The following is a 25,551-nucleotide window of genomic DNA, read 5'->3' on the forward strand; positions in this document are numbered from 1 at the left end:
TCGTACCAGAACAATCAAAATTCCAAATTAAAAAAAAAAACTGCATGTTCAAAATATGCAGCATAGTCCTATCTCAACCAAACAATTTTCCAGTGATTTGGCTAGCCTCTTGCAAACATGAGTGACTTGCGTGCTATGCTCGAGTAAACTGGTCGCATTTCACAGCCCCCTCCCAGCTGGCTCGAACACTTGAGCCGTAGAACGACTCGGATGGATTCATCCCGACGGAGAGAGAGTCTTTTTTTTTAAAAGCGAGATGGAGAGAGAGAGTCACAGACTGCAGGTGCAGGATGATGCGTGGCCGCGGATCCGAAACCTGTGGAATGTGGATGCATCCGCAAGAGACGCCTTGCGTGGAGTCGCTCGCAGCGCATGCTCCACAACTCCACATGCCACAGCCGCGGATGCGGCACCGCACCGCACCGCACGCGCCCAATCAATTGACTTGTGTCGCCTTCCCAACAAGCCCCCCTCCTGCCCGATCAAACCTGCCCCCCTCGTCTTTCTTCGATCTCTCCTCGCGCTTCTCGTATAAAATCTCCTCCAACTCGTCCCCAGCCACAGCCAGGGCGTCGCCCCCCTCGCTCCCTTCCAAACCGCCAAGGCCGACCGCCGGCGCGTCGAAAACTAGGAGCGGGATCCGGTGAAGCCAGCGCTGGCAAAGCACCCACCGGGACAGCCATGGTCTGTTTCTGTCCCCTCCGCGCGATCTCGGCGATTCACATTCACCACAGGTTCGTGACCAAAAGTTTGGTCCTCCTGCCGGTTTCTGGACGGGGAGACGGCGCATGAAGCTTCCATCATCCGGCCACGGAGAGAGCGGATGGCCAGGCGGCAGCGGCACGCAGCGGGCCGAGCCACGAGACCGCAGTTGCGCCGCCGCGGCGGAGTCCGGCGCCTCGCTGCTGGTGCGCATACGGTGGCACGCGTTAAGCGTGTGCATCGGGCGTCGGCTACTTGGTTTTGGATCCCCCTGGACCTGACGACAATGCTGCGATGCCAGGAAGTGCGAGTCCTGAGTATGTGACCAGGCTTCAGCCAAATCTCGCAGAGTTGCAGGCCCCGGCGGGCAGCGCCTGGGGCTAATCCCAGACCAGGTAAATTCCCCATCCGAGCAACGGGGAAAGCCTCTAGTCTGGTCTTGCCTGCCGGATCCGCACCAACTCCGCGTCTGCTCGCCTGCTCCAACTCTTCATGCTTTGCTTGCTGTTGCATCAAGTCTTTACGCCTAGCCAAGCATGCACATTCGTACTACCTCACCTGCTATCTCCAACTCTTTTCAGCGGCCAGCACCGAACTCTGAAGCAGTTCACTCTTCACATGACCAAAATCCATTTCTATTTTAGGCGTGGTCGTGCGACTGTGCGCACGTACCTTACTTCCCCAAAGAGAGAGAGAAACATGCGCAACTTCGTCAGGTTCAGGCAGGCACACCAGACCCACCAGTCAGGCAGTCAACCAAAGGGAAATGCGCAAAGCACCATTCCATTTTGAGCAATCCCAAATTCCCAATTCCCAAAAGCACCGGAACGGCAAGCACGAACAGTTGAACACATACAAGTTCCGCAGAGGCGCAGACCGTCTCATGATATTTTGCAGTCTTGCACGCCAAAAGGTCATCATAAGGCTACTAGCCTTGGCAGATCTTAGCTGCTGCAAAAGACCCTGCAGCACGCACGAACACTACAACAACAGCATAGCACGCAAAAATATCTAAAGAATATGAACCTCCTGCAGTTACCACGGCACAAGAACCTAACCGATCGTCCCTAATATGCCGCCGTAGAACTGCTATTGTTTCTCCACCTCGTCCACAGCAGGACTTCCATAGTGATGATGGTGATCAGGAGGACGGCCAGGTTGAAACCGTAGCCGATCTTCCACGAGTTGCCGGCGCCGCCGACCTTGATCCCGAGGACAATGTTGATCGCAGCAAAGAAGAGCGCCAGCCGGCCTACCCAGTGGTGGTACCAGTTCCAGAATTTGCGGTACTTGGAGTCCTTGTTGGGCCTCAGGAAGATCGCTAGAATCTGAAGAAGTAGACAGATATTTCAGATCTAGTGATCTAGTATGTAGCAAGTTTATGTTGAAAACACTGATGACTTGTAGTATTCTAACATCAGAATAACTAGTTAACTACTGTTGGTGTTCTGAAAATTCAAACCGTTTTGACTTGATACACGTGACATGGTTTCAGCTATGCAGAAGCAGAAAGCACATACCTGCAAGATGCCTAGCACAAGCACAAATATGCCGAGGCCCCTGTGCGCCGGGACGTTGGCTTGGATCTTGCTGTACAATGATACTCCGGCGACAATGCCGGCCAGACCCAGGATGAATCCCACAAACTGGATGCCGGCATGGAGGTAGAACCACAGAGGGTCCCATCTCCTGCAGTACCTTGCGACGATGGCCCCAATTGGCAGGAGCACACCCCACGCGAACAAGTTGAGCGCCCCGTGAGTCCTTTTCAGACCTTCCGGGAAGGATGACGCGCTTGAAGAGCTGCCTGCAAACAAGGAAGTTTATGTTTTTTCGTTAGAAGAAAATGATTTGGTGGTTGACTCGTGAGATCAGAAATGCACCCCTCCACTGACTGTTATTTTGCCAGAGCTATGATTCTCTGATTTCGGAAGAAGAATAGATCACATCAAACTGTTGCACACGCACTTTCTATTGGTTCAAATGACTGCTTGTTTTCACTAAGCAGAACCATTGACCGAAACAGACAGAGATTTCAATCTCCGTCAGAAAACAAAAGGACTGACTGTACACGTTTCTCTTTCCCTAATCTATTGGCATCAGTTAGGTGGCACTAGAATCAAGCAATCAAAAACGGACCTGTGGTGAAATCGAAGGTGATGGAGGTCTTGTCCTGGTGCTCGGAGAGGCGGTCGTTGACGGGGATGGCGGAGCCGAAGGCTAGGAGGACGTTCTGGCGCTTGAGCGGCTCGTTGAACCTGAGCTGGAAGGCGAGGTAGATCTTGGCCTGCTGCACGAGCACGGTGTGGTCGTGGTCGTTGGAGACGAGGATGCCCTTGTCCACGACCACCTGCGAGGGGGTCTTGCCCTGCAGCGAGAACTGCTTGATGTGGGCGACCCCCGTCTTGCCCATCCACCCAACCATGGCGCTCGAGCCCACCATGAGGCCGTTCTTGGAGAACCCCATCCCCACCCACCCCGTGCTGTACATGGTCGACAGCACCACCCGCAGCACATTGTCCTTGTCCTGCGCGTACTGCAGCAGCCGAGGGCAAGAGCAGAGGAGATCCAGTGAGAGTCAGTGGAGTGAGACTGAGAGCGCGCCGCGGCACCGGATCGCCACGGATCTAGAGCGAGGCGGCAAGAAACCGGCGAATCGAAGTACTGGCACGTACCCGGAGCACGAAGCTGTTCCAGACGGGGGCGCAGGCGAGCCCCGAGTAGTTGCGGACAAGCTGGGACGGCAGCTCGTCGTTGCAGGTCTGCGCCGTCACCGCCGGCGCGAGGACGGCGAGCGCCACGAGCAGCGCGCCGACGACGGACGCGCGCCCCGTTCCCATCTCCAGCGTCAGGGAGCCTGAGCCGGCGGCGACGTGGGAGAAGTGCAGCCTACGCCTCCGTATCAACTGCGACGTGCCAACCACCGCTGTTAGCTTTACTGACCTCTGGAACGAGCTCCTTTAGCTTGGGAGTTGGCTACGGGTTGGTCTGCTGGTGGAGGTGGTGGCTGCAAACCTGCAATCTGGATGCAGCTTGCGATTACGCTTATGATATTGGCATGTTGCTAGTGGCGATGAGCTGGTGTTTGCGAGCATCTCCCGCGTGCAAGTGTCGCTAGATCTAGAACCAACAGGCAAAGGGGATCCATGTGTGCGCACGCGCTACTTTGGAGCTTTCTGGGATTGTGCTTGCCTTGTTTTCCTTTGATTCAGAAAGCGCAGTGTTTTATACACTGCTCTTTCAGTTTGAGTTCTGGAGAACTTTCAGTTTCATGTGTAATTTGAGCGAATTTTCTAACCTGAATTTGTTGCCAAACGTCGAAAATCGAAATTCATCACAGTATCAGAATAAGAATTGCAACTCGATCTGAAGTTCTGAACAGCTCCCAAAACACTTGACCCTCACCCAAACAAGGTTACAGTGATACAGAGGATATCAGAAAATTACAGAGCATTTACGGAGGACTAACGTTTGAAACGCCGCATAATACGCCTGCAGAAACATGTTGCCATGTTGGGGTCTTAAAAAGAACGCTCAGACTCACGCCTACACACATGCAAGCATGTTCTTCCTCCAACCCTCTGAATGTGCAGCATATAAAACCACCTCTAGTGGCAGGTGGTTCGCTGCAACCACCTGATAAAATATCGAGTCTTCAGTCGTGTCCTGTTTTCAGATGCCATAGGCTGTCAAGACCCCCACCAATCCTTTCCCCCATCGTTGTCGCAGAGTTCAGAGATTGCATTTCACATTTGCAAACGGAAAGACAGAGATCAAGATGACTGCAAAATATCCATCACTGAAAAATCATCTGAGTGAATTTCCTAGACATCTAGCGTGCAGCCCCTCCCTGAAACTGAATGAGTTGACAAGAAAGAAAAACGTCTTGTATGCAGCAAATTCAGCTAGACGATTGACGAGGGTTGAATGAATCCAACACGCCGTGTGTAGGTAGGCAGCATCATGTACTGATGTACTTCATTTTCTATGGTTCCGAGGGCGTCTTCTATCTATCGTCGGTGGGAGGCTGTATCTGTGCGAGTCGATTTCCAAATTTGTTGCCTGCAGCTACAAGTGGCCCACGTGCGTAAGCCTAAGACGAGCTTTAGCGGAAAAGAAATGTTATTATACAAACTCATTAATCATTTGCTAGCTTTCAACATCATTGCCTTCATGCTGTACTGTCCAACTTGAAAGATTACGTAAACCTGAACCTTTGCTGTATTGTCTGTATTTTTGTATACTAGCAAACCACCCAGAAAGTTTGTCCAGACCAGCAACAAGGTTTCAAATGCAAAAAAAAAAAAAAAAAAAAAAAAAAAAAAAAAAACAAGTGAAGCAAGAACTCCACGTAGATCTGCACAGTTTGATACAGCTAGGTACTGTCTGTTGTTTCAGCTATGCTTCTTGCGTGCAGTGCTAATATTTCTGGCATCACCTATGAGATTAACAGCTCGCTGATGAGCACTGATCGTCATAACTGCAGTACAACCGTATCGAAGAAAAAAAATAACTGCAGTACAACAAGAATCATGTATACACTTCAACTGGAAGCACCACCCTGCGCCGCCTCTGGTTTTCGTGGAACCGCCTCGCGGATAAGCCTGAGGGACTCGGCGAAGTCGTCCAGCAGCTGATGGCAATCCGGAAACTGTGATTCATCTACCGACAGGACCAGCTTCACGGTGTTCATGTAACTCTGGTAGTGTACCGTCAGGGCCTACGCACACGAATCCAGACCAAAATGATTGACCGATCACTGCAGATTCTTCAGAAATCGCGTGTAGAAACGCAGCACAGGCATGAACTTCTCTGGGCGAGAGAGCCGTGAAGCAGCAACCGAATAACGCATGCCACCAGGGAAGGAGTTCTTACATGTGGGTGCCCGTAGGTGCCGGGGGCGATGTAGACGATGGGGTTGCCACAGAACAAGACCTGCTCGGGTGGCCCGACCATGTTGGAGAAGGACAGCGTGGTGTGCGTGAACATGCCGTAGCAGAGCGCGGCTGCTGCCTGCATATATACATCCAGGTTGCAAGCTCTGTCAGGGCAAATCGAGATCGAGCTGATCAATTTGTTTCAGTGCTGAACAGCACTAGTGGCAGGGCACCTTGATGCCGAAAAGTTTGAGGACCATGTCGCCGCTCCAGAAGGTGAAGACGGACTCCATGGAGCTCTTCTTCCTGCGCGCGACCTTGGTGGCCCTCCGAACGTACTCGATGGGGTCATCGTGCGTGGCCAGGTGGAAGGGGATCAGCATGTAGCCGATCTTGTTTCCCCATCGCGCGCCGTTGTCCTTGCCGGACTCCATCATGCTCGCCAATGTCTGCTCATGGCAGATGGCACAAACACAAAAATGGGAGTGTTGAGTGCATCTTCACTTCACCCAACCGGATGTGTTGCGATCAACAAGAGAAGTTTTCCCACTAGTGTTGTGTGATCAAGGTCAACGAGGAAGTGGTAGAGACGCTCACCTGTATGCCAGGCGTCGGCCGTAAGTTGACAAGAACAGCGGACCGCACCGTGATGCTGTTACTGTCGCTTTCACCTGAAGAATGTGGTTACGTCATCAGTTGCAAAATGAGCTGAATTTTGCACTGCAAAAACGCATTTCAGCATCTCGTTCAGACGCTCACCTGTTTTACGGAAGTAATACCGAGACAGCGCGGCAGATGTTATTCCGAGGAGAACATCATTTACAGTCTGAAAAAGGTAGATTAGCACAACTTTAGTAATCATGCGCTAAACGATTTGTTTGATCTAGCATCAAGAAAGAACGAAAAGGAAAATTCAGTGGGGTAGTGGCCACTGGCCAATGCAAGAGGAGGAGAACCGAGGACGTACACAGCTCATGGCGTTCTTGACGAACTTGACGTCGTCGAGGCTGAGCGTGCGGTTGACGAAGCGCTTGGGCCGGAACTCGGTGCCCTCCTGGCCCTTGAGCACCGTGGGCGCGTCGCCCAGCAGCGACGTCGCCGTGGCGAAGAAGCAGACCACGTCCACCACCGTGTGCCACGCGAGCACGAGGAAGGCCACGACCCACGCGGCCAGCGCCGCCAGCGCGTCGAGGGCGCCCGCCGCTGCCGAGGAGGAGGGCGGCCGCTGCCGCCGCCGCACCGCGTAGACGGGGCCCGCGCGCCGGGCCGGCAGGAGGGAAGGGAGCGCGCCCGGGTCGGCGGCGCTGCGGGTGCAGGCCATGAAGAGGGAGAGCATGGAGACGCCGTCGCCGACGGAGTGGTGCACGCGGAGCGCGACCGCGGCGGCGGCCTCGGCGGTGGGGAAGTCGAGGACGTGGACCTCCCACAGCGGAACGGAGTGGTCCATGGGCCGCGTCGACAGCGACGACACGTAGTCCTCCAGGGCCTTGTCCGGGTCGGCCGACGTGGCGGCCGGGTCCAGGTCCGGGACGATGATGTGGTTGTCCAGGTTCACCGCCGTTCGGACCCATTTTGGCCTGGCGTCCTTTTCGAACTCGTTTAACGCCTGCAGACATTGTTCTCCTCAAAAACAACAGAAGAAACAATGGACAAAAAGGCATGTATGCATGGAATTTTGTGCATGTATTGCATATAAGTCCAGGCCCAGACGGCCAGACCCAATGCACCACTACCAAGTCGGGCTGCATACAATGGGTGCACTAAGATAACATTGACATTGACAACGTTGTACTCTAACGACTCCGTTAATCCATCGAAATGGTTTGGCAACTGCGTTGGTAATATGGTTTAGCTACTTCATCTTCTCTGTCGATTTGTTCGTCAATCATCATTGGAAGAAGAGATGAGGGGCATGCTATTGCTACTTGTGTTGTTGGCAATTTCTGCCGTCAACGATAGGTTGGCGGTTTCGATGGAGGAACTAGGAACCTAACTGCCAAATTCGCATATATCTAGAGGTGAGAACTGGTGCCCTTTTATTTCAGGTAACTAAAGTAGATTTTCAAAATGTGCCAGTTACATCTCTGGTTTTAGAACGACACTACTTAGCAAACCATTCGTACACGTAAAAGCAGCCATCCCCTGCCTACTGGAGTACCGGACATGCTCCGTGACGACTGAACTCGGCACACGCACCAATTCGCACTTCACAAGCTCACGCGACGACTGTTCCACGATGCTAAGACCACCATGCACGCTCCTTTCACATAGCGATAACGCCCTACGCTGGTGCGCACTACTGAAAGCTACCTTGGTGCCTCGTGTCTGCCGTATGTAGTACTCCCTCTGTTCATTTATATAACGTTCGTCAGCTTAATTTTGAGCAAGCCGGCGGCATATATAAACGAACGAAGGTAGTACTAGCACAAGACACGCGGGTCAGCGGGTGGAAAATTATTTGAACTCTCCTTGATTACGCAACGTAACCTCAGGCTTACGGTAATAGATAGCAATCGATTGATGTAGGCAAAGATTAATGTTTGTGCTTACTACTTTTGGTACACAGTCACTCCGTAGTAAGCAAGCAAGTGTGCATGAGTACTTTTCAAACACAAATGAAGCTCTGCAGCTAGATACAACTAGCTTAGCAGAGGCCTGTTTGGTCAAAACGATCTAGAGGATCGAAGACGAGGACCGGCAGTCCGGCACGCGGAAAAAGGAAGATGTCCATGGCTAGCCTAGTCTTGAGACGTCAGTGATCGGGCAGCTCCCAACCACCAAAACTGGCGAGTGGCAAGCGAATATCCAAGCTTGTGCACCAGAACAGCTGAGGGAGCTAGGAATTCACGAATGGAACGAGCGATGGGTAAGAAGCGCGCTGCGCGCGAGCAAATATACGCGTACCTGGACGCTGCAGAAGCGCGGGTGTCGGGCGAGCGTGGCAGCGACACCGTCCCGGAGCGCCGGCAGGTCGACCGGCGCGGCGAGGCCGAACACGGACACGATGTGGCAGCGGAAGTTGGGCTCCCGGAACAGCCGCCCCGTCGGGCTCACCGGCTCCTCCTCCACGGCGCCCACGGCACCGCCCTTATCCTCCTCCCGGCCGCTCGCCGCCCTGCTCCCGAATTCGATCGCCGCGGCCGCCGACGCCGTGTCGATCGACAGCGCCCGCTTCCGCAGCGTGGCGCTGGCGCCTGCGCCGTTATCCATCGGCGTGCGCGTGCCTTCTTCTCGCTCTCCCCGTACGTGGACGGCGGGGGCGCGGGGAAATGAATGTCCTCGGTCTTCCGCTGTAGTACGTGGCTGCGCGGGGCGCACGCAGGTATATACACGCACCTGCCGGTGGCGTCCGTGCCAGGGGAAGTGTGGAAATCGCGCGCGCGCGCACGCTTGCGACTTGCGCGGCACGCTCGCTTTCGCACGACCTTCTAGGAGCCGGTCCGGTGGGCAGCGGCAGGACTCTGAACTCCTCCCTTCGTTTAGAATTACATAGGTCTGTGTTGAATTTTTTTAATTTATAAACTTTGTTATGCACTTAGATGTACTCTATCTATACATTTAGGAAAGTGAAAACAATTTATAATTTAGAATAGATGCATAATAATATCTATATATTTAGAAAAGTTAAAAAATAATTTATAATTTGGAACGGAAGGACGCTGGAGCGAACTGACTTTCGTCGGAACGTATCGCGGCGACTGAACGACCGGCGTGGTGGCTCTTGCAGTCTTGCGCGCAGCCTCGCCTCTAGCGGCATCGGTCGCGTCCCGCGGCGCGCTGCGGCTGGACCGACGGCCAGACACGTGGCTGTCTGGGGGCGGATCGATGGTCAGGCTTCGGGCTGGACAGGCTCTGCCTTGAACAGGCGGCGTTCTTCTACAGTGTGTGTTGTGTACGCCTCTGCTACAGCTCAGGCGTGGATATTCTAGACACCTGATCACTTGATCAGCAAAGCTGGGACGTCGACGTGCGAGAGTGCTCGAGTTCAGAATTCATTCAGACCTTCCAATAATTGAGCGCACGCAGGTGCTAGACAGTCACGAAGTCACGGTCGATCTCGGAGTAGCGAGCATGGTTTCACCGATTCAAGCGTCTGAAGAACAGTCTCCCAAAAAAAATCTGCCAACGCTGCGTCCGCGTTTTCATTAGAGCTTGGGCTATTTACGAGTTTGTCAACATGCACGGCGCCAAGAAAAAAGGATGGATTTCAAACGAACATTTCTAGCTTACACGGCGAAATTCAAGTAGCACAGTTTGTTTAGTGGGTGTTTGGAAGAGGGGTGCTAAATTTTAGCACCCCTATTTTAATCACTTTTAGCCACTAGTGCTCCCAAACACTAGGCTAAAATGAAGGGACTAAATTTTAGCCCCCTATAATCCATTAGCCCCTCAAGGTGTGCTAAAATGGACTAAAGGGGCTAAAAGTGGTCCACTTATTCAAAATTCCTCCCCTTGCCCCTCTCTCTCTCCTCCCTCTCACTCCTCCCTGCCGGATCCCGCTACATGGCACCCCACCGCCTCCGCCTCGCCCGCCGGTCCCGCCGCCTCCGCCTCCGGCCGGCCCCGCCGCCTCCTTCCCTCACTCTCTCTCTCTCCCCGCGAGGGGCACCACGGCGCCTCGCCTCCGCCGGCCCCGCCGCCGTGCCCCCTGCCCCGCCTCCGCCCGACCCCGCCACCGCCGCCGCGGCCGGATCCGAGCCCGACCAGCCCCGCCACTGCCGCCGCCGCATCCCCTGCGCTCCCCTCCGCCGAATCCGAGCCCACAACGTTGGCCGACTCAGAGCAGGCTGACGGAGCCGTAGACTGGGTTGACGATGCGGCCGCACGCCTCGTAGAGCAGGGAGCGGAAGACCACCGGGCGGAGGTGGTCGGCGGGCGCGGCGGCGAGCAGGTTGAGTAGCCCAGCCCGGCCGTAGAACTTGGCGAGGAAGACGGTGGCGTTGGCCTGCGCCTCGGGGGTCTTGATCCACTGCAGGCAGGGGCGGATGGTGCAGGTGCAGGTGTCGCTGCAGCCCTTGCGCAGGACGCGGCAGCCGTTGCAGCTCATCCGCATCTTGGTCCGCTCGGTGGATCAACCGATCGCGAGTCGAGCCTTGACGCGCGGAGGGAGTACCACCATCTTCTCCTCCTCTCTTCTTCTCCCTCGCCGGCGAGGATTTGTGAGGAGGTGGGGTGGGGTATCTCTATGTAATGGACTGGGGAGGGTAGCTGCTCTGTGCTCTTGCTCTTCGCTGCAGGATAGGTGGTGGGGCAGCGAGAGGTGCTACTTGGGGCCGGGCACGAAGTAGTTGAGAAGGAACAAGTAGAGGAGGGGTAAAGGAGAGGAGAGAAAACATGGGTAAATAGATTTTTTATCGACACAAGTGCTAAACTTTAGCCCCTCACCCAAACACCCCAAGGGCTAAGCTTTAGCTCTAACATTTGAGAGGGCTAAAGTTTAGCCAAGACTTAATTTTAGCCCCTCCTCCCAAACAAGACCTTAGTCGCCGGGAAACGCACATAAAAAAGAGTGTCATACAAATTTAAGTGGTACGATTTGTTTAAAGGGGCAACAACATAATTTCAACTGTGACTTCCCCTTCCTTTTCAACTTTGAGATCTTGCCCCTTTCAATTATGCAAGAAAAAATTAATGTTTTTCTATGGCTGAATTGAGATCATGAAGTGCTCTAACAACGAGGTTAAACACAAAATTCATTTTTTTAAGAAAGGGCAAAATTATGAAGCTGAAAAAATAGTTGTAAAATCACAGATGGAGATGAAAATATGGGGGTAAAGAGCATGAAGGGACCTTGTCTCTAAATAGCGGCCTCTTTTTTGTAGAGGGACTTTTAGTTGTATCAACGTTTTTTTTCCAAAACTTGATGTTTTTTCTCATAAATATGCTCAAGTAACTCTAAGGCAATTTCATTTCATAAAAATAGAGTGCCATATCAGCTGTTTTGATAAGTTTGTAAAGAAATAATGAAGCGAGAACAAAGAGGTTCATCATAATGATAAGTACCTAGATACATTCTACAACACAAAACACTCATGTTGCCAATAAAGACAACAAAAATGAAATGGTGCACTGGAAATATTATTTTAACTGGTCAATTAAATGCTTTATTGCACATGTGGCCGTCTGGAAACCACCAGGATGTCCACATCTCGACACACGGTGCATGTTCAAAACTTCGTGCCGAAGCACCTAAACCACTGGCACAGAATGAATGCTCGTGTGCCACAAAGGAACGACCTTTTATTCATATACGTTTGTGCTCCGGAACCACGCGCCAAGAAAATAACAAATGCTCTTGTTTTGGGGATTATTATAAGAAATTTTTTCTGGCACATGTCGAGAGAATCGGCGTATGGATGCGTCATCCCTTTATCAATGTGTTTCAATATAATCACTTGCAGAGTTGCACGTTCGGTTCAGTACCGAGAGAAACTATCATCCCAGAGTTCTACACCGATATTCTTTTTTCGAAATTTGAGGGGCTTCCGAAAATACGCCGCAAGGAACGCGGACGATCACATCTCGACACGTGGCAGTGTGGCACCTGGTCAAGACTTCGAGTCGAAGCACCCTCACAAGCGAAACCGCCGGAGCGCACAAAAACCAAACAGCTCCTCCTCGGCTGGCACCAATGCTGGTGTGCAGTGTCGCATGATCGAACGAATTAAACCCCGTCGCGCACGGCCCGCATCCTCGCGAGTCATTGGCGTCTCCTCAATCGACGACGACCGCGCCCAGGGCCCCGGCCGCCTAGGGTTTGCCGGCGCGGCGGCCATGGAGAACCTCATCTCGCTCGTCAACAAGCTGCAGCGCGCGTGCACCGCCCTCGGCGACCACGGAGAGGAGAGCGCGCTCCCCACCCTATGGGACTCGCTACCGACCATCGCCGTCGTCGGCGGTCAGGTGTGACTGGCCCGCGATCTCGCATTTGTTTTTTTCTTCCCTTTTTGGTTCTCTGTTTTTGGATGCGATGCTTGGGTTTTGGCTATGAGTGTGGTTTGGAACCCTAGTTTTGTGATGGTCGCTTAGTCTGATTTCAAAATTTTGGAATGATTAGTTACCAATGTGGGTTTTGACATGCCAATTTCCATCGTTTGCCGTTACGCGTGACAGAGTTCGGGTAAATCCTCGGTGTTGGAGAGTGTCGTTGGGAAGGATTTCCTACCTCGGGGTTCAGGTACTGTGGATTCACGGTTTCGATCTTCTGGAAAAGCTTTAGCACCATAAGCCCTTTTGTCCAATTTTGTGATGCTGCTTATGGGTTCATGGAATTCTGCAGGAATTGTTACAAGGCGCCCGCTGGTTCTGCAACTCAACAGGATTGATGGGCCCGGAGAATATGCAGAGTTCATGCACCTTAAGAAGAAAAGATTTACAGATTTTGGTAAATCCTTCACTCAATTACTAGTCAATTGCTGCTTTGGTGTGTTTGAGCATCTGAACTCAATTACACAATTCGAAAATAATGCAACTGCAATGCTGAGCAACATTGTAGGATAACGTCTATAAGTGCAAATTGAAGCTCATGGCACTTTGTGGTATTATATTGTGTTCCTCAACTTGAGAGCTAATGACACAGGGTTACATTTGATCACTTATATTGCTGCACTGCTTTGATGGTTGTACTCGTTTCCTTAAATGTGAATTGAATTGCATATTTCACGAGAGAAGTGCAATTTTTTAGTGGCTTAATTGTCTGATTAGGGATGTCTAAAAGTCTGCCGTAGCTATGCATGCATGATTAGTGGTAACAGTAATAACTTTTTTGAAGGTCAAAACTGATAGACTCACTTTTACAGCCCTAGTGAGGAAGGAGATTGCAGATGAAACTGACCGAGCGACTGGCCGCACAAAGCAAATATCAACTGTGCCCATTTATTTGAGCATATATTCCCCAAATGGTATGAATAAAATCCTGGCAATATGTTGGCTCAGTTCATACTGTTTGCTGTTATTGCTTTACCACGTCCCTACTATTCAGCTTCGGTGTTGTGGCCTTGTGGGGTTTGGGTTGTAGTTGTTTTAATCTAAGCTTGAACTTTTCAAGTTAGCTACTGGAGCATCCTTGATTGTGTATATGGCTCTAGTTCCCACTAAAAACTATCAGAATGACAGAATTTCCAGCATCCCCATCCCTGAGACTATTCAACCGGCTCAGTCTATGATTTCATACACCCAGTGTGCCTCTAAAATTTATATACGGAAAACCATAAGCGAGGAAAATCCTGAACAGAGGCTGGCTTTCATCCATTTTTCTGTAACTGACCTAGGTGTGGGATCTCTGATGGTTGTAGAATCCCATAACCCAATTGTTTATATTTTTGTTATGTTGATGAGATTTTGCCTAATTTACTTCCGATTCTCTTCTAAATAACTTTACCCATTGCAGTTGTTAACCTTACTCTTATTGATCTCCCTGGGCTTACTAAGGTAGCTGTTGGTAAGTTATTCTTGATGTTGAAATATTGTCTCCTTTATTATTCCTGTTGCAGTAGTTTTACTAACTTGCAATTGCATGTTTTGATAATAGAGGGACAACCTGATAGTATTGTGCATGACATTGAAAACATGGTTCGCTCGTTCATAGAAAAGGTACTTTTATAATAACCCACACGCATTCCTTTTCGTTATTATTGATGAGCATAGTTTCTACTTTCAACTGAACTAAGTAGTGACCGGTAACTATGCACAGACTGAGAAGTAGGTTCAGTATATTAATCCAGTTTTCCCTCTATATTTTGGCCTACACCAGTTCACATGCAATCTTGACTAATTTTGTGATCTTATATGCTCTTTTCTCTTTGTAAAAGCAATGCTTGAACTGTCTTTTGTATGTATGTACCTGTCATAAATCCTATGTATAACAATGGATCTGTTTATTTTTTGTAGCCCAATTGCATCATTCTTGCAATTTCTCCAGCCAATCAGGATCTTGCAACTTCTGATGCAATAAAGATTTCACGGGAAGTTGACCCAAAAGGTACAATACTATTACAAACTTAATGGAGAATGTGATGAGTAGTGTGGTTTTAGAGTACAAGGTAATGTGATTTCAATTTTATGGGGGTGTTTGGCTTGGCTAAAACAGGAGGGCTAAAGTTTAGCCCTTATATGTGTTGATGGGCTAAACATGGGCTAATCAAAGGCTAATTAGGGCTAATAGGCTCTAAACATCATTTAGCCTTTATCTGTGCAATTAGATTAGCAATTAGCCCATGTTTAGTCCTTCTATTTGGCATGCAAATAAGAGGGCTAAAGTTTAGCCCATGGGATCCAAACACCCCCATAAAATTGATATGGTAAACAAATTCATGTTATGTCTATTTTATGAATAAACTTGATAGACCAAAATAGTCTCAGGTAAAAAATCATCTGAACTTCTGTCGAATGCTAATGTTGTTGAATTCAGGTGAAAGGACCTTTGGCGTGCTTACAAAAATTGACCTAATGGACAAGGGCACAGATGCAGTTGATGTAAGTTATATTAATTACTCAGAATGTTTCATACAAGTTGACAATTCTCTTAGGTTGTTTGACTGTTCTTTGATTTTGTCCCAAAAAGTTTGAAGCTAACAAAAATGATATTCCGTTGACCTACTAGTCAAAGCTCCTAATCATCTGTGAATTTCCTCTTGTGAGAAAGTCATGCTGTGCCTCTCTGGTTCCAGCAGCAGTGCTCACTTGCTTAGCTGCATTGCCAATTTAGCTTTAGCACCTTTCTCTTAGGTCTATGCATATACTCTCCTTCTGTGCACTGGTTGCAAGGCAGCAAGCCTCTTAACTTTAGTTTATCTTATAACAGCTGTGTCCTGATTCTAATTGAGTTCTGTTCTTTAGATACTAGAAGGAAGGTCCTATCGACTACAATATCCATGGATTGGTGTTGTCAATCGTTCCCAGCAAGATATAAACAAGAACGTGGACATGATTGCTGCTAGGATTAGAGAGCGTGAATATTTTGCAAGTATACCAGAATACAAACACCTTGCTCACAGAATGGGATCAGAGCACTTAGCAAAGATGCTTTCAAAGGTATGTCGTATAATTTACATTGTGTGCACAATCCTATTTTATTATTTGTCTTGATGACCTCATGACTATTTACTAATCATCATCCTGCAGCATCTGGAATCTGTGATTAAATCAAGAATTCCAGGGATCCAGTCTCTAATAACCAAGGCCACCGCAGAGCTAGAAACTGAACTTTGTCGTCTTGGAAAACCCATTGCTGCAGATGCTGGGGTAAGACTTCTGCATGTTATCAGTCTAAGAATAGATTATTTCTATCTTTTGAATCTTCTCTAGCCCCAAAGTTTCCCCCATGCAGTGGGTACATGGTAAGACTTACTATGATATTACCTATTTCTTTGTGCCAGCTACACTTACCTTATATGCATTTGTCATGTCCTTTCAGACTGTATGCATCATTCTGTAACACGCTTATGGTTTTCTTGTTTTATGCTTCTAGCATAAGACATGCTCTCACTAACTACTATTACATGCATGCAATTTACCTGCAGCCAGTCTTTCAATTTGCCCATAAGTGTATTAATTGCACTTCTTCCTGTTATTCAGGGAAAGCTGTACACTATTATGGAAATATGTCGCATGTTTGACAGTATCTACAAGGAGCATCTGGACGGAGCGTATGTAGCTTTCTGTTCATTATGTCTTTTGGAACATTGCATCGAGTACTACTTCAAAAATTTTGAAGAGAAGTTTTTTGTTTTCAATAGTTTAGAGGCAAGCTAGTTTATGGGGAAAGAGTCTTTCGTTGCTAGAAAGTTTTTGCTATTGCAATGAATAACATTTTTAGCTGTAATGGGAGTTCGATATATAGTGTAGGGTCTGAGCTGTGAAACCGCTATAGCAACGATGCCTCCTAATGTTTAAGACATCACAATAAACTTGTACTTGAGATACCCTTGTGTGCCTGAATAACAATATTTTGTTTCCAAGCTCGCACAAATTGGAACTTATCACCTAACTAATATGACATTATTGTATTATGCATTAGATTATACCTGGCATGCAGAAACTGTGGTAAGAACTGTTAGTTAAATGCACATTTCAAAGAATAAATATTTACCTGCCAAATTAGTGATGCTAAACCGATATTTTCTTTAACTGAATGCTGAAAATGTATGTGCATGTGTGCTGTTTCTCAGCTACTTATTCTGGTATCATCATACAAACTATTTTTCACATAAACTTCCATTGAGATATCCAATGAAAAAGAAACTTCTATTATCTCCTTTATAATACAACTTCAGCTTGCTCTTCTGCAAGATTGTCTTCATACTTCTATTTTTTATTTATGTTACTCTTATTTTTGGCAGGCGTTCTGGTGGTGAGAAGATCTACTATGTTTTTGACAACCAATTTCCAGTGGCTCTTAAACGGTTGCAATTTGAAAAACACCTTGCAATGGAAAATGTAAAGAAGCTTATAACACAAGCCGATGGATATCAACCACACTTAATAGCTCCGGAGCAAGGATACCGGCGTCTTATAGAGTCATGTCTAGTTAGTATCAAAGGTCCAGCTGAGGCAGCTGTTGACGCGGTATGCCAAGCACATTTGTTTATATGCTCCATAACTCACATTTTAGTAATTTTTCTGCATCATTTTTTGCAGTTATCTAATTATTTCTAATAATGTTGTGCTGCTAAAATTAAATTAGATTTGGGATTTTTTTTCATTCCTATCACTGAGAATATTCACATTCTTTAAAATATGACTTATGTCATTTATGTTTGGCTCCACTCCACATTGGTCAGTGTTTCACAGCTAGTGTTAATTATTGCATCACGGATTTTTCGTTTCTATACAAGAAAGTATTTTCCATGACTTTCACGAGTTTGGGATAGTGGGAGGCAAAACTTTCATTCTTTCTCAAATCATTGTACTGTCTTTATTCACCATCTTTTATTTAACTTAGGATATGATAATCGCTTCTGATCCATCATTTTATTTATATTATAAATCAGCCCAACCGAAATAGTTTTGGTCTTTTGTAAGGCACACCTGTTTCCTTCAGTTCCAGAACATGACACCTTTCCACATTGGCATTTGGCAGGTCCATGCAATACTCAAGGAGCTAGTTCACAGGGCTATCAAGGAGACACGTGTATGTTTTCTTCTTTCTTAATCTACTGAACTGTATTTGCAGCACAAACATGATTTTATAATCTGGTTGTACATGGTTTTACACCTCTGGTGAGTGTATATACTAAGGTACTCCCTTTCAAATTGTAAGTTGTTTTAGCTTTGGTCTAAGTCAAACTTCTCTAACTTTGACCAAGTTTATAGAAAAATGCACAAATATCGACAACATCAAACTAGTTTCACTAGATAGATCATGAAACATATCTTATCAGGGTGTTTATTTGATATTGTAGAAGGTAATAATTTTTTTTCTATGAACTTGGTCAATGTTAGACAAGTTTGACTTAGGACAAAGATAAAACGACCTACAATTTGGACTGGAGAGAGTTGGATTCATGATAGGAGAGTGGGTGAACTGCTGTTCTGATTTGATTTCAGTTATAATTTCTACATATTACAGAAAAGTTGATATGGAGTATCTATCAGAAATTCAGGATTGCATCTATCTATAACTCTATATGCAGGAACATTCATTTATGTGTCACTCAAGAATGTACCTTAGCAGAATATAGCCATAAAAGTGGTGTAGAAATGTTATGCTCAATAAGAATATCCTGAAGGTCGAGTTCACTTAGAATTGAAGTTGTTGGACTTTGTGCAGGAGTTGAAGCAGTTTCCAACTCTTCGTGTGGAAGTAGGTAGTGCAGCTTTTAAAGCATTGGACAGAATGCGGGATGAGAGCAAGAAAAATACATTGATGCTTGTTGATATGGAGTGCAGCTATTTAACTGTAGACTTCTTTAGGAAGCTTCCTCAGGATGTTGAGAAGGGAGGAAGTCCAACACAATCCATCTTTGATAGATACAATGATTTGTATCTCAGACGAATTGGTAAGGACTTCAAAGTTATTTAAGCACTTTCCACTACTGTTACTGTCGCAAGTTCTGACACCAGCGTCAAATAAAAGAGAACGGAGGGAGTATTTAAGAAGTTCTGTGAACCAATAAATGTAGTGTACTTAAAAATAACTTAATTGCACGATTAGTTATAACATAGCATGCAATTGTTCTTGTCATCTTACAGGTACTAATGTACAGGCATATGTCAACATGGTTTGCTCAACCCTGAGGAATTCTATCCCCAAATCGATCGTGTATTGCCAAGTCCGCGAAGCAAAGCGCTCACTGCTTGATCATTTCTTTACAGAGTTGGGAGCAAGAGAGGTGAGTAATTTTGGCACCTTGCATTATGCTAACTTTTCTCCACATGAGCATAGTGAGTATTTAGTCGTTGAAGCTGAACTGCCATGTAGCTTGTCTGTGTTCACGGTTCACCAATTCACCCATACATTTATTATTCTCTAAACAGTTATTGTCATATGCACTATCATCGTGAGTTCATGACTGAATACAAGTGCCACGTCTAGTGTTTGATAATATTACTACAGTCATTGTTAACCTCACTTCCATTCGCTGTGCAGACCAAACAGCTTTCTAAGCTTCTTGATGAGGACCCTGAGGTCATGGAGCGCAGAGCAAAGCTTGCCCAGAGATTGGAGCTATATCGGAGCGCCCAGGCAGAAATCGATGCAGTTGCATGGGCCAAATAGTCTCCTTGGCCAGATTCCGTGTTTCTCAGCTATTTTTATTCTTGGGGGAACCATCTGCTATGGCTCTCTCATTTTCCTCTGCATTGGGCTCATCTGTTTAGGTAGTTCATGGTGTTCAGGAGCATAGACATCAGCTAGGTGTTTAGGTAGTTCATGGTGTTTAGGTAGTTTATGGTGGTTCATAATGATAAGTCCTTTGATGCCATGATGCATTATCTGTGATGCTACATATTTGTCTTCGCAGTTGCTAATATTTTGTTTGGTGGTACATATTTCTTTCGACAATATCTAATTGAGCAACAATTCAATTTTTAATTGCAGATCTGAAAAGACCGATGAGAGCGCGCTGGCAAACTAATCCAACGCTAGGTCGCGTTTCACAGGCATTTTGCAACCTGATGGTTAAAATAATTCATCTACTAAATATATTAGCTTGTTTAATTTTTTTTTCTATTACTAGCGTGCGACAGCAGTCGCAACGCAAGAGTCAAGTTTGGATCTGTACTACGTAATGCTTTGTTCCAGCAGCTGGTAATCCGGAGAAAGAATGATTGTGTTGTAATTTTGGATCGGGTATTGCGTCGTAAGTCTTAATGGAGTAGTGTTATTGTTAATTGCCATGCAATGTTGACCTGGTGATAATATCTGGAAGATGCTCCAAATAGTTTTTGCATAGGACCCCTTTACTTTGGAACGTGTTTTAAAGGGTCTCAATTCGCACGCAGTGTTTCCCCGAGTACTTGGCAAGTGAGGAATTTTTTTATTTTTATACTTTTTACGATTTTGCAAAAATAAATACCTGAGCAAAAAATTAGCAGAACTGGACGTATGCTGCCGGATGAAACGGCTACCATCATTTTAGTCGGCGGTATCTGGGCAAGGGCGCCATGTCAACATCCACGTTAGCAAATAGGTGAGGGAAACTGCTTACCGCTGTCTGAAACGGCGGCACGTGGAATCTTAGCGGTTGTGGGGCCCACGGAGTTACCGTAGGATGAAATGGCGGTAGCCGGTTACCGCCGGATGAAGTGGCAGTAACTGGCTTCCGCCGATTCAAACGGCGGGAGCGGGAAGATCGCGCCGGATCAGTCGGCGGTAGGCTCCCCGCCCTTTAAAAGCTGAGGAACAACCGGGGTCGGGGCGTGTTCGTTCATTCTGGAGGAGACAAAGGAAGCGAGGGAGGAGAGGAATCGGGAGGATAGGATAGGAGAGGAGAGGAGGGGAGGAGGGTGGAGATAGAAGTGAAACTCTGCGAGATCTTCGCTTCGCTTGAGGTATTATTTGAAATCTCGCAATTTATCTTAACTCGTAGTTAGTAGATGTAGTAGTCGATATGATATATAAATAGTGTAGTGTTAAATATATATCAAATCTAGGTGTACATATGAGATATAGACAAATACTAGTTTGTCGGTATAGGGGATTTAGCTTAGGCCCTGTTTGGGAACTTTGTGCTAAACTTTAGCACAGTGCTAAAGTTTAGCACCCTGAAATAGAGTGCTAAAGTTTAGCATTTGAGGTTGTTTGGATACAGTGCTAAAGTTTAGCACCTTGGGTGAGAAATGACTACATTGACCTCATTTATGACTGGCTTGGTGAAAAGTGGAGAGGAGAGAGAGGGGGCAACTAGGGAAAAAGTTGGCTTGGGGACCACTTTTAGCACCCATTAGCACCTTTTAGCACCCCTTATGTGTGCTAAAGAAAACAAGGGTGCTAAACTTTAGCACTCACCTTTTAGCACCCCTGTTTGGAAGTTCAAGTGCTAAAAGTGTGCTAAAAGTGGGGTGCTAAAGTTTAGCACCTCTTTCCAAACATCCCCTTAGTTATTTTGATAATAGTAAAATTAGTTTGTTGATTAATTGAGATAAATTTAAGATTAATATTATTGGCAATGCACGAGTTATAATTTATATAGTTATGGTGTTTGGGATTAGTTCAATTTAATAAGTAATAATGCCTGTTAATGTTGTGTATAATTTTATATAGGTGTGATTAGGGCCCTCCGATCTGACGTCGTAGTTCAGATGAAAACGTTCCTTTTTACATGACGTCGTAGTTCAAGCACCACTCTGCTTTCCAGTTTTGCCCTCCGCAGCTTCCTCGCCATCTCTGCCTCGTGCGCAGCGCTGCCGACTCCACCTCCCTCCTCCTATGCCCTCGATGTGAATGAGATGGGGCTCGTCGTACCCTCGATGTCCAGCACCACGCTTCGCTGCGCGGCGGAATCGAACTCGTTCTCAGTTTAGATTGTTGTTACCAAACTGAATATGTGAATCACCATCCATACGATTGGCGGGGAGGGTGAAGGGATCGATCGCTCACTATTGAGGACAGTTGAGGAGGACCGGCGGCGCTGGCAGGGGACGCCCGCAGACGGCGGCGACCGTCCAGTCGCTGCTGCGGCCGCGGGATGCTGGTTCCGGCGGCCGGGAGGCCAGCAGCCGCCTTGAGCGACCGGTGGCGGCGGAGCTGCGAGGAAGCGCATCCTGGAACGCAACACGCCCTGCAGCCGGAGACCTGGGGATAGGAACGGATTGCTGCCTAACGATTCTGTTTCTCTGTCTCAGCAGGTGAGGTGTTCCTGGCTTCCAACTGCTGTTATGCCCACTACCTTGTGGGCTCGTTAGATTGCACATCTGCTCACCAAGTGGGCAAATTCAGGAGTAGCCGCTGCCCCTTCCTTCCTTGCTGTCAAGCAACGGCATCCCCATTTTACTTTGGTTCACAGGGCGTCCTTCAACTCCCAACACAGCCAACCGACAAGAGGCGCTGCAGGTTAGGAAGATCAGAGCTTTTTTTGTTCTTACATCTTATTGCATTACATGACATGGATCAGGTACTGAATTTTTGGCGACCTGCAGTTCCAGTATACGAACTTCACGAATGATGCCTACAACAAGAGTGGGAAGGGGTCCTTGAGGCTGCAGCTAATCAACCAGAGAGCGGACTTCGCCTTTGCGCTCTTCTCTGGAGGCCTCTCAGCTGTAAGTTAAGCATGACTACTCAAATTTTTGCGTGCAATGTACTGACAATAAAAAGTTCGGATGGTATTTTCTGATGAACTGTTTTGCACTGTTATAGCCGAAGCTGATTGCTGTCTCAAACAAAGTGACGTTTGAAAATCCAAAGGCGGACATCAAATGCTTTCACCTGCTGAAACTTTCACATTTGGAAGAAATTGCATGTTTGGTACGTCTGTCAATTGACATTTCAAATTTACAAATGATTGCTTGAATGCAGTGACGACTGACGAATATAGGATGTCTGCATTTCGTTGCATAACTTCTTACTGCAGGTTCACCAGCACGAACTGTCGGATGGCGTGATCCTGGTTATAGTATGTGATTTCAGTTTCATTTTCAATCAGCATCCCTTGATGGGTTTCAGTTTCATTTGGGCAAGATCAGAGCCAACCGACAAGATGCAATAAGAGCTTTTTTTGGATCTGAGCATAACTGACAGATGTACTCCTTCCTTGGTGTATGTACTGCATTTCAGCAGATGTATGTACTGCAACAATTTGTACTGCAACATATTGTACTCCTTCCTTGGTGTTCAGTTTGTGGTTCTGTAAAGTTTGTACCCTCTTTTGTTCCATTCTATCAAAACTATAAGGAAACTGGAGCTGTCATGTGGGCCTCATTAAATAAGCTAAAGTTTCTTAACTGGAGTAATTCACGTTCATCCAGGAGAAGAATCAAGAATAATTCAACTGATCACATTCATCCACGAGAGGAAGAATCAAGAATAATTCAACTGATCACATTCATCACAGCCAACATTAAGAATAATTCAACTGACCACATTTATCACAGGCTGTCAACTTGGCAGCAATTCTTTCATCCATCATGCAAAACTGACCACAATGTAGTTTAAAAGACCGATCAAGAATAAATTACATCATAAATTACACACAGTTTTTTGCTCTTTATTCATTGATCTGTGCCATAGCATCTTGCAATTCAGTTGCAAAGGGAGACACCCTTGCCTTTTGAGCATCCCTTTCGTGATGTGAGGAACATCATATCCATTTCTGCCACCAAGTTTCATAACTTCCTTCATACATCCATGGAGAGTCAAGAAAATTCTATTTGCTTGGAGCACCGAATAACGTTCAAAAGCCTAATCCATAATATTGATATGTTTTAGAACATTTTCTTTTCATAATAAGTTGTTGCACACACAATTGCAAAGGAAAGCAAACAGGTTCAGAGCTCTCACCTGATCCACAATGGCTACAAGCTCTTCTGTTGTTTTGGATGTTGTTTTGTATTGGATTGACTGAATAGAGTTAAAGAAGCCTAAATCCAAGACATTTAAATCAGGTGAATTTGCTGGCTGACAGACAAGTCTCATGTCGAACCCATGTTGCTTAGCAGCCTCACAAAATATTGTGTCATTAGGAGCAAGATGGGGTCTAGCATTGTCTTGCTGTATGAATACTGGCTTGTTGGCATGTTCAGGCGGCCACTTAGCACGAATAGCTGGTAAGACCTTTTCGATCATGAAATCTCTAATGACTTCCTTTTTTACCGAGTCGATAGGCTTCATCTCTATTGTTCCTACAGGCCGATTTGCACTTGACCGCTTGGCTGGTTCATATGTCGCGAATGGGAAGCAACCAATCTTTCCATCAAACGTGCAATTGCCATAAGAATCAAATCTTGGTCGAGCAACGACAGTCAAAAACATGATCCTAGGAATGTAATTCTTGCTCTTGCAAGTTCGAACCGGTTGTTCTTCACCTATAATTGTATAATATCTCTCTGCTTTTCTTGTAATGTAGTACCACTTTTCATCAATGAACACATAATCAAATAGCCCTTGGAACATGGGATCATGTGGTACACTGCTTGGGTCAAGCATAGATAGACACCACTTCAGCCTGTCCTTCTTGTTTTTGTCAGTTAAGTAGGGTTTGATGTTGTTTGAGACACGCTTTATAATGCCTTCACGTTTCATTGCGTGCAATTTGCTTTTACTGATACCAAAGTGCTGAGCCACATCATGTATTGTTGTACGACTTGACAAAGGAAGATCGCGGAGTGTTGACACATCCACCTCAATCTTCTTGCGACCACACCTGGACTTTCCACTTGAAACATCAACTAGCATACCTTTATCTAGGCAGGTTTTTCCCTTTTTCCAGATATGCTGGATTGTTCGAAGAGGTACTGAGAATTCTCTGAAACTTCACTCGTCTCATGACCCTTTAAATTTCCGTTCCTAGCCTTTGCTATCAAAGATTCGAATATTGCTCTTCGTTTCTCATCAGGCACTACAACTCGATGTTGTAGAATAGCCCCTGTATCAGAACCATTCTCTGGAGCATATTCATTTGGTTTCAAATTTAAATCAATATCATTCACTGCTCTTGAGCATGTTGTGGCCAGTGGTGATCTCCCATGTCTTGCTGCAGGGGACCTCAGTTGTGGGCGGTGGAGGAGCCTGGGACGGCGAAGCACGATAGGGCCATCGGGACGGCGGGGCCATCAGGTGAAGCGTAGTGGCGGTGCCATCGGGAGGAACGGCGTGCGCTAGCGGATCAGGTAGAGCGGAGTAGTGGCACGGGATGAGACAGATTTGCAATCTGCGAATGGATAAGATGAGGGCAAAATTGTAAAAACCCACTATCCTTAGTTTCTGCTAACATGTCTAAAACGACATGTATTCGCGAATGGAGGGAGTATTTAGTAATGACAACGCTAAAATTAATATTATTGGCAATGCATGAGTTATAATTTTATATAGTTTTTTAAATGTATGTGTTGTTGGAGTTAGTTAAAATTAATAACATTTAGTAATAATATCTGTTCATGTCATGTATATTGACAGGCATGTTGGAAACTTTATTTTTTCAAGTGTTCTATGGTTCGGGGGAGGTTAGATATGGTTCAGAAAGGGTAGATTTGTCTGAATTTAAGTAGTTCTGCAAATAAGTACCAAGAGCAAGAGAGAGGACTTGGGCATCAATATGCAACTAGCCATTTAAGGCTTTCAATCCTGATAGAGATGAAGTTGAGCTGTCTGTTAGGGCTGTAGTGAGATTTCGATCTGACATAATTTTTTGGGAGTTGATGCCGCTTGAAAGAACCCATAATTGGAGGGTCTATGCAAATGCTGCTACTAAGCACGGTTTACGTCTGATATTGTTTGTTGAAGTGTTGCAGAAGATTGGGTCTAGCAGTCAATTGTAAGAAGAAGTTGGTGGTGGGGAAGTTAGAGGCGAGGAAGATCTGGAGATTACCGATGGGC

The 25,551-nt window shown here is 46.7% G+C and overlaps 4 protein-coding genes and 1 long non-coding RNA gene across 9 annotated transcripts; 2 read left to right on the forward strand and 3 right to left on the reverse strand.

The window, feature by feature from the left end:
• Positions 1-1,488: 1,488 nt before the first annotated feature.
• Positions 1,489-3,903, reverse strand: LOC101781909 (cytochrome b561 and DOMON domain-containing protein At3g61750). Its single transcript, XM_004969490.4, has 4 exons — positions 3,378-3,903; positions 2,842-3,238; positions 2,223-2,509; positions 1,489-2,030 (listed from the first exon to the last, which is right to left on the reverse strand). The coding sequence occupies exons 1-4, from the start codon at positions 3,540-3,542 to the stop codon at positions 1,770-1,772; spliced, it is 1,110 nt and encodes a 369-aa protein (XP_004969547.1). The 5' UTR covers positions 3,543-3,903; the 3' UTR covers positions 1,489-1,769.
• A 1,133-nt stretch (positions 3,904-5,036) lies between these two features.
• On the reverse strand, positions 5,037-8,881 carry LOC101782308 (O-acyltransferase WSD1). The gene is made up of 7 exons (XM_004969491.3): positions 8,484-8,881; positions 6,547-7,185; positions 6,339-6,405; positions 6,177-6,250; positions 5,813-6,028; positions 5,578-5,715; positions 5,037-5,422 (listed from the first exon to the last, which is right to left on the reverse strand). Exons 1-7 carry the CDS (start codon positions 8,787-8,789, stop codon positions 5,246-5,248), a joined length of 1,617 nt encoding a protein of 538 aa, XP_004969548.1. The 5' UTR covers positions 8,790-8,881; the 3' UTR covers positions 5,037-5,245.
• A 1,473-nt stretch (positions 8,882-10,354) lies between these two features.
• LOC101759368 (LOB domain-containing protein 40) lies at positions 10,355-10,680 on the reverse strand. Its single transcript, XM_004972037.3, has one exon. The coding sequence runs from the start codon at positions 10,630-10,632 to the stop codon at positions 10,357-10,359; it is 276 nt and encodes a 91-aa protein (XP_004972094.1). The 5' UTR covers positions 10,633-10,680; the 3' UTR covers positions 10,355-10,356.
• Positions 10,681-12,022: 1,342 nt separating this feature from the next.
• LOC101782713 (dynamin-related protein 5A) lies at positions 12,023-19,989 on the forward strand. 5 transcript variants are annotated; one of them, XR_215262.4, is made up of 17 exons: positions 12,023-12,482; positions 12,693-12,756; positions 12,859-12,963; positions 13,379-13,480; positions 13,969-14,019; positions 14,110-14,171; positions 14,469-14,559; positions 14,989-15,053; positions 15,417-15,611; positions 15,702-15,821; positions 16,155-16,225; positions 16,919-17,144; positions 17,659-17,709; positions 18,349-18,577; positions 18,785-18,910; positions 19,168-19,397; positions 19,618-19,989. XR_215262.4 is itself a non-coding variant. In XM_004969493.4 (16 exons), the coding sequence occupies exons 1-15, from the start codon at positions 12,231-12,233 to the stop codon at positions 18,877-18,879; spliced, it is 1,779 nt and encodes a 592-aa protein (XP_004969550.1). In that variant the 5' UTR covers positions 12,023-12,230; the 3' UTR covers positions 18,880-18,910; positions 19,168-19,564. The 5 variants fall into 5 exon arrangements, 2 of the variants coding, with proteins under 2 accessions (XP_004969550.1, XP_004969549.1); XR_215261.4 differs by having other exon boundaries at positions 12,026-12,482; positions 18,771-18,910; positions 19,618-19,985; XR_215260.4 differs by lacking the exon at positions 19,618-19,989 and adding an exon at positions 19,443-19,523 and having other exon boundaries at positions 12,026-12,482; positions 18,771-18,910.
• Positions 19,990-21,959: 1,970 nt separating this feature from the next.
• LOC101783791 lies at positions 21,960-22,925 on the forward strand. Its single transcript, XR_215263.4, has 4 exons — positions 21,960-22,071; positions 22,158-22,280; positions 22,378-22,485; positions 22,592-22,925. It is a non-coding gene; the product is annotated as an uncharacterized LOC101783791 (long non-coding RNA).
• The last annotated feature ends 2,626 nt before the right edge of the window (positions 22,926-25,551 follow it).

The sequence above is a fragment of the Setaria italica genome, chromosome V (genome assembly GCF_000263155.2).
Source record: "Setaria italica strain Yugu1 chromosome V, Setaria_italica_v2.0, whole genome shotgun sequence".
NCBI lineage: Eukaryota > Viridiplantae > Streptophyta > Magnoliopsida > Poales > Poaceae > Setaria > Setaria italica.